At 64.9% G+C, this 7,115-nt stretch overlaps 1 protein-coding gene across 1 annotated transcript in view; it reads right to left on the bottom strand.

Annotated features, from left to right (window-relative positions):
• Window positions 1-38: 38 nt before the first annotated feature.
• The window catches only part of CPLX1 (complexin 1), a 45,522-nt gene continuing 38,445 nt past the window's right edge, over window positions 39-7,115 (bottom strand). The window contains exon 4 of the mRNA XM_027971352.2: window positions 39-4,832. Coding sequence (XP_027827153.1) covers window positions 4,635-4,832 — 198 coding nt within the window. The 3' untranslated portion in view covers window positions 39-4,634. The remainder of the gene's footprint in view (window positions 4,833-7,115) is intronic.

Raw genomic sequence — 7,115 nt, 5'->3', positions numbered from 1 at the left:
GTCTCCACAGCATAAACCTCAATGCACTCACTCAAGCATGCAAGAAACAGTGTTTATTTTGCAGAAATCAAACACTTCAACTCCCATGCCTCATCCTCTGGGGCTGAGAAAAGTCACTCTTGGGCACCAGCGGGGCCTGGGGGCTGATGATCAGCCCTGAGCGGGGGCTCTAGGACACCAGCAGACTTCACCCTCCGCGACAAGTGATGTGACAGCAAGGGTTCTAGGTGCCTGGGGCTCTGGTTCTTCCCCAAGCATCAGGCGACAGAGTGATGACCCACCACCTGGCCAGCACTGCCACTGGAGGCTCGGGCACCCCCAGCCCCCTCCTCAGCTCCAGCTCCCACGGGGCCGCAGGGACGATTTTGTGGTCCTTCCCCCACGGGGTCTGTCCTGAAGTACGTGCGTGCGTGCTAAGTCGCTTTTGTCGTATCCGACTCTTTTCCGACGCTTTGGACTGGAGCCAGAGAAGTGCAGACCTCCGCTTATCCAGCGTGCGACCACCAGGCCCTACACCCTCACCTAGGCGGAGGGCGGTCAGTTTAGGGAGCAGGGCCGGTGCGCGGAAGGGATGAGTCCGCCGAGAGCAGCTTCAGCTCCCGGGGCGAGGGTGGAGATGCTCTGCCGTCGGTCCCTGGACAAGCTGTGTGGGCCAGGCCGGGCGTGTGTCTCCAGCGCCGGAATTCCTGGGCCCTGGGTCAGCGCCCCGCCTGGACCCCGCTGCCCGCCCTCCAGCAGGCGGTCCGTGGGACACGGAAGTTCCACTCTTCACGCGGTCAGCCCGGCCCAGCGAGCGATCCCGAGCGCCGAGCCTAAATGCCCGGCCCGACCTTCCGCGGGCCGCCCTTCCGGCTTTCTCGTTTCGGGGGCTCGCATTAGCCAGGCTTCTGGCACGTGACCCTCTCGGAGCCAATCGCAGCGGCCTTACCCGGCACTCGCTGATTGGCTCAGGACAGCCAGGCGAGGAGGAGCGGGGCCTAGGGATGGGAGGGGCCTGTTTGTGGGCGGGGCCTAGGGGTGGGAGGGGAGGGGCCTAGGGATGGTAGGGGCGGGGAGGGGCCCAGGCGCCAGGACTCCGCACCAGTTCGAGTGGCTCTGGGTCCTGCCTTGAGACCTTTCCACCCTCCGGACCGCGTAGACGTTGACCGACACTGGCCAGGCACTGACGCAGCCCGAGCCCATCCCCAGTCCCGCTCCCGGCTCGGCCCCACAGCCCGGCGTCTCGCATCCCTCCCCCGGCCCGGCCCAGCCTGACTCTCACCCCCATCCCATCCCGACCACCGACCACCCACCACCGCCCCGAGTTCTGCCCAAACCTGCCCCCTCGGTTCGACCCCTCAACCCCGCCCCTCGGCCAAGTACTAGCCCGGCTCCAAGGACCCAGCCTTCACCCCAGAGGCTACCCCTCCTTTCAGACCTGACGGGAACCGCCTGAGGCAGGAGTGCAGCAGATTCCAAATTGAGTGGACAGGTGGCCCAGACCCAGGGTTCACCGAGCCCCGCTGGCTGCGACTGTGGACAGCAGGATCGTGTCGCTGCGGATTAGCGCAACTAGACAAAATGGTCCTTAATTGCCAGATCTTTAAAAATGCGCCCTGAGAGCCTTGATAGTTAAGTGGCTGATGACCAGGGCGCCTGCGAGGAGAGGCAGCAAATCCAAGCAGAGCGCTGCCCAGGGCTGGCTGCCCGCAGAGTGGACAGCTCTGGAGGGGCAGGTATCAAAGCGTGCTCTGCTTTGTCAAAACAGAGCTAAATGTCCTAAAAGGAAAGGGACTCCAGAAGAGGCGGCGTGGTCCTAAAGCAAGCCCAGGGGCAAGGCCGCGGCCAGCCGGAGTCCCCATGGCCACTCTGAAGTGCTCAGCCAGCTCCTGACTCGGGGCCCTGGCACTGCTGTTCCTGCCTGGGTCCCATAGGGCTTCTCCTCTCTTCCTTGGGGTCTGTCTGCACACCTCACCTCCTCAGAGGTGAAATAACCACTCTCACCATCCTCTCTGCCCCTTATCCTCCTCAGCTTCCTCAGAAGGAACTCGCCACCTACGTGTTCACCATTTGTCTCCTGCCGTCGGAGCAGTCAGTCCCAGGAAGAAGGACCTCCGCTACCCCAGGCCCTAGAGGAGCTCTGCACTCACAGGGGCTCAGCAACCTGGAGTGAGCGAGCGCCTCTCCCCAGAGTCCTCAGGATGCTAAGGGGTCTGCCCCCCCAGGCACTAGGGAAGGGCTGCCTGGGGTTCCCAGGGAAGGCAACTCAGGTGACCAGCACATCTGAGTCATCGCTTAGGACCAAGATGAGTCCAGGCCAGGTTGGGGGTCGGGAGGAGGAGGATAGAGGTAGGGGAGTGGAGGCTGATGGAGGGGGCACTTTGGGGTGCCCTACTGAGACCAGCCATGCTGGGGATGGTGGCTTGAAGATCCCAAAGCCAGAGCTGGCTACAAAGGCTTCTGTCCCCGTTCTGAGGTAGAGGCAAAGGGGCAGTGGGCCCAGGACGGTATTCTGGGCACAGCTGGGTGGGGAGGGGAGAATGTGACATTTCTTTTGCTGAGACTGGGCAGGTTTTGCTGGAAGGCGCCCATGCATTCTCATCACCCAGCAGTGTGAGGAGGGTCACAGGTACCCTCCTCCTGGATAGAAGGCCCAGGTATGGATGTCAAACAGGGTCACTCTGGGGACATAAGTGGCCACGGCCTCTCGGGGTCAGGCTTACAGAGCCAGCGGTTCCCGCAGGCATCTCGTCAGGCCTCTGCCTCTACGGACAGGACGCAGAGGCCTCTCACTGGGCCCAAGGTGTGGCCAGCATGGAGAGACCTGGACCCCCGGCCCAGGGTGTGCGGTGCAGGAGGCCTGGGGTGGGGGGCACTGAGGGACGGGCTGCATTTCAGGTGGAGGCGACCCTGGCCCGGAGGACCTCAGGGAGAAGGGGCCGGATGTGTGTGTCTGGGGTAGCAGGAGCTCTGCCTCGGCCTCGGCGAAAGGAAAAGGTGCTCCCGTCTGGCAGGGCATGGGGTCAAGCAGCAGAGCCCAAAGGGAGCCCGGCAGCTGGCCGGGCTCTGCCCTCCCGCCGGGACACCGCCCCCATCGCCTCCCAGGGAACGCACTCCAGAGGCAAAATGGCCAAAGGCGTGAAATCACTGTGGAGTTTATTGGCTGTGACTCCATCCGGAGAGAACACAGGCAGCAGCCCCGACATGCAGGCGGAGGCGCAGGCGTCGGGACAGACGGACGGAGGGCGCCCACGTCTGTACTAAGCTCGGCGCGAGGGCGCCCCGCGCGCTGGGGACAGGATGCGAGTTTCTACCAGAGGAGGCCCGGACTGCTCAGAGCTGGCTTTTTAAAGTGTGGAAACAGGCGTTAAAAACAGACGCGGAGCCTGGAGGGGCCGGGGCGCAGGGTGGGCGGCGGGACCACGGGACGGTGGACGGCGGGGGACAAGGGCGCCAGGGGCCAGTATTGCCGTCTAGTCATATGGCTTCTCTAAGGAGAGGGGGAGGCCGCGCCCCTGGCCCGGACACTGGACAGGATGAAAATTTATATGGACAGAAAGGGCCCTGGGGACCCAGGTGACAAGCTTTCTGTCAAGATAAAACTCCTCACAGACAGAAGACCTCATTTACCTGAGATTCAACATATTGTGATGCAAATTAAACAAGGAGGGCGGGGGAGCGCTGGGAGGCCCACGGCCGCTCCCGGGGAGCCGGCTGGGCTGGCGGCTGGGACGCCCCTTCGAGGGCCTGCAGGGCGGAGGCGGCTGAGGGTCGGGGCTGGTCTTCGGGCTACACACTCCGGCCGGCGCGCAGCGCTCGGCCCCGGGCTCCGGGCCGCCTCCCTGTTCTGAGAGACGCTGCGGGTGCCCCGAGGCTGCAGGCACCCCCAGCCCCAGCAGCCTCGGAGGGGCAGGAGGCAGCGGGCAGGCAAAGGGATGGGTTCCCTGGGCCCGCGGGCTCTGGGGGTGGGGGGGAGAGAGGTCAGAGAGGGTCCTCCCAAGCCTATTGCTTTGCCTCCCTTTGCGAGAACCGGCCCCGAAGCTCAGCCTTCCAGAGGCTTCGGCCGGGACAGACAGGCGCATGAAGAGGATAAGGGCGACATGGAGAGCGGCGGCAGCCAGGCCACCAGGACAGGCAGGCTCAGCAACCCGAGCGTGAGGGGTGGGGAGCTTAGGAGGGGCGTCCCGGCCGAACCCCCGCCCCGGCTCCCAACCGCACCCCCTACTATGGCTGTGCTCCTGAGTTGGGCTCGGCAGGCGTCCACCAACGCGGACCCTTTCGGTGGTCCCGGCCGTGGGCGCTGCTGGGTGGGCGGAGCGGGCGGAGCGAGAGGGGCTTCCGGGGTCTGGGGGCGAGTCCAGCGCACCCGCTGCCCGAAGAGCAGGGGGCTTGTCGCCCCGAGGTCTCCGGCACAGAAGGCAGCAGCCGTGGGGGGCCGGGCGCGCCTCCGCCGGTGGCGGGGCGGCTCTGGGGGCGGGTGGGCTGCGAGGTGGGCGGAGACGCCCGAGGCGCGAGGGGGCGACGGGGCGGATGGACCTAGGGCTATGGCTTATATCGGCGTGGGGGGCTGCGATCTGCTCCCGGCGGCTCTTCGGGGGCCTCGCGGAGGGCGGGACCGGGGTGGGCGCGGGGCGGGCTGCTGTTCAGCCCGGGCGCTACTTCTTGAAAATGTCCTGCAGCGGCCCAGGCAGGTACTTGATGACCGTGTCCAGGATGCTCTCGTCCTCCTCCTCCGCCGCGTCCCCGCAGCCCGGCGGGATGGCCTTCTTGGGCCTCGTCAGGCTGCCCTCCGAGTTGGCCTCCAGGGCGGCCTGGGCCTCGGCCTCGCGCTCCTCCTTCTTCTTGATGCCGTACTGCGGGGAGGGCGGCGGGTCAGCGCGCGGGCCCCGACCCCGCCCCGCCCGCCCGGGACGGCGCCTGACGGGGCGAGGCCACCCTCCGGCCCGCGCCCCGCCCTCCTGCGGCCCCGCCTCCCGGGGACCCGGGCGGTGTCAGCCCGGCCCCACGGGGCCCAGATCCTCCGTCCCGTGACGTGAAGCCACACTGTTATGCCAAGCATCCTCGGATGCCGCCAAGAAGCCCCAGCCCCCGGAGGGGCACTCTGCTCGCCCCGTGTCCCGCGGTCACTTCCAGGTGGGTGTCCTCGAACCCTACCTAGGTGTGCCCTCTGCAACGCCCCTGGGCACCGCCGAGCGCCCCCAGTTCTGGTTTCCTGCGTATCTCTCTGTCCCCAACCCTTTCCAAAATCTCCCCTCAGATTGAAAGGAGTCGCCCCAAATTCATGTCACCTGGAACCTCAGCATGTGACCTTGTTAGGAAACAGGGTCTCTGCAGGTGTAATTAAGGTAAGAATAGAGAGAAGACCTCCCTGCACTCTAAATCCAGAGCTTCTCTGTAAAAGAAAAGTACACACAGAGTAGAAAAAGAAAACATAAAGCCTTGGGAACCACCTTGCCACCAGCCAAGGACACAAACAATGCCAGAAGCCCCCAGAAACGAAGAGGGGATTCTCGCCTACAGGTTTCAGAGGGAGAACAGTCCTGCCAACAGGACTGGGACTGCTAGCCTCCAGAACCAAGAAAATTAATTTCTAGGAGACTAACACCTCACCCCAAGGCCCCTCAGCACCCTCAGCAGCCCTCCTGGACCAACAAAGCCCTAAAGCCTATGAGGAGGCCACGAGACCAGGGCAAGACTTCCTCCCCTAGGACTGGTGGGACCAGGTGGGGCCGTGCTGGCCTGATGGGCTGGGGACAGAGTTCAGGACCCACCCGAGCTGAGGAGGGGGCGCCTTGGTCAGGTCTGAGGTCCCGGGTTACACAATACGGAATGTCCGCAAGCAGAGGCTTTGATGCCGGCAAAGAGAGAGTACCAGGAAGCACGCCACCCAGGGCTGCTGGCCCCGGGAAGGGTCCCCAGGCCCGCTCATCTCTCCTCGCCAGCTCCTCCTGAAGGAAGCGGAGGGCAGTGGAGGGGGCACCCTGGTCCTCAAGAAGACCCTTCGCTCTGCTTCCAGATTAGGGGGGTGGCTTGCTCTGCACCCATTATCTCCTCCCTCGAGGTTGTGGGGGGCTTCAAGCGGGGGTGGGGGGCAAGGGCTCTTCAGCAGAATCTAACAGGAGGAAGCCGGGCTCCTGGCTGCAGTGACCAGACTACAGCATGGGGCCCTTGGGCACTGAGGAAGGAGGGGTAAGGGGTCTGGCCACCCTCCTCAGCAGGGGCCCTAGTGGTCTAAAGGCCCCTCTGAACCCTGGACAAGTCAGGAGCTTGGGAAGGGTCTCCAGGGTTGGGGGAGGGCTCAGGGCAACTGACCAAGAGGGCCTCCCCACTGAGCACGGATGCCAGGTCAGCCCAGGGCAGAGTCAACGAGCCAGCCAGACTGCAGCCGCTCCAAGGGGCACACCCCTCTTCCTGGGTCACCACAGAGGGCGGTGCCCTGCCTCGGGGGGAGGGACGCGCAGGGCGGAGAGACACACCACCAGGAATTAGGTCAGACCAGAGGGAGCTTCCCTCCAGCCAGAGGCACAGAGTCCAGCAGTTCCCGCAGCTGCAGGACGTCTGTCCCCAACTGGGGCGCAGGTATGTGCGCTGGACCTAGGAGGCCGTGGTGGCCAAAGCCCCCCACCCCCCACACTCAGCAAAGGTGCACACACGCGCTCAGGGGAGCACGTGATGCTGGCGGAACAGGCGGGTGACAAGGGGACACACACGTAAGGGCAGGAACACAGGGTGTGTGGTCAGGCAGGGGGTCAGGGAGGGGTCTGTGTCACGGTCCTCCCCTCTAGGGTCCAGGAAGGAGACCCCGGGCCCCAAGTCAGTCGCTCCACTGAGGCTAAAAGCCATTCTGACCCTAAGCCACTCTGGGCAGACCTGAGGGCCACTTTACTCTTTGGGGTCACTCCCAGGGCCTGGCTTTGATGTGGTCTGGCTGAGCGCCTGTTTGAAACCCCACCCCTCCCCCAGCTCCCCCAGCCCAACCCCTTCCCTCCATCCTCCTCAACCACTGAGACAGTACCACTGAGGCCCGGAGGGAGCCCAGGCTGCCAGCGCCCTGGGCAAAGCAGTGCTCCCTAACGGTGAGAGTCAGCAATGTGCCCACACCTGTTACTCTCAGCGCAAACCTGGGCCAGGGGGGC

This window comes from Ovis aries, chromosome 6, assembly GCF_016772045.2.
Source record: "Ovis aries strain OAR_USU_Benz2616 breed Rambouillet chromosome 6, ARS-UI_Ramb_v3.0, whole genome shotgun sequence".
Classification (NCBI taxonomy): Eukaryota; Metazoa; Chordata; class Mammalia; order Artiodactyla; family Bovidae; genus Ovis; species Ovis aries.
This window is presented reverse-complemented; position numbering and strand designations above follow the sequence as displayed.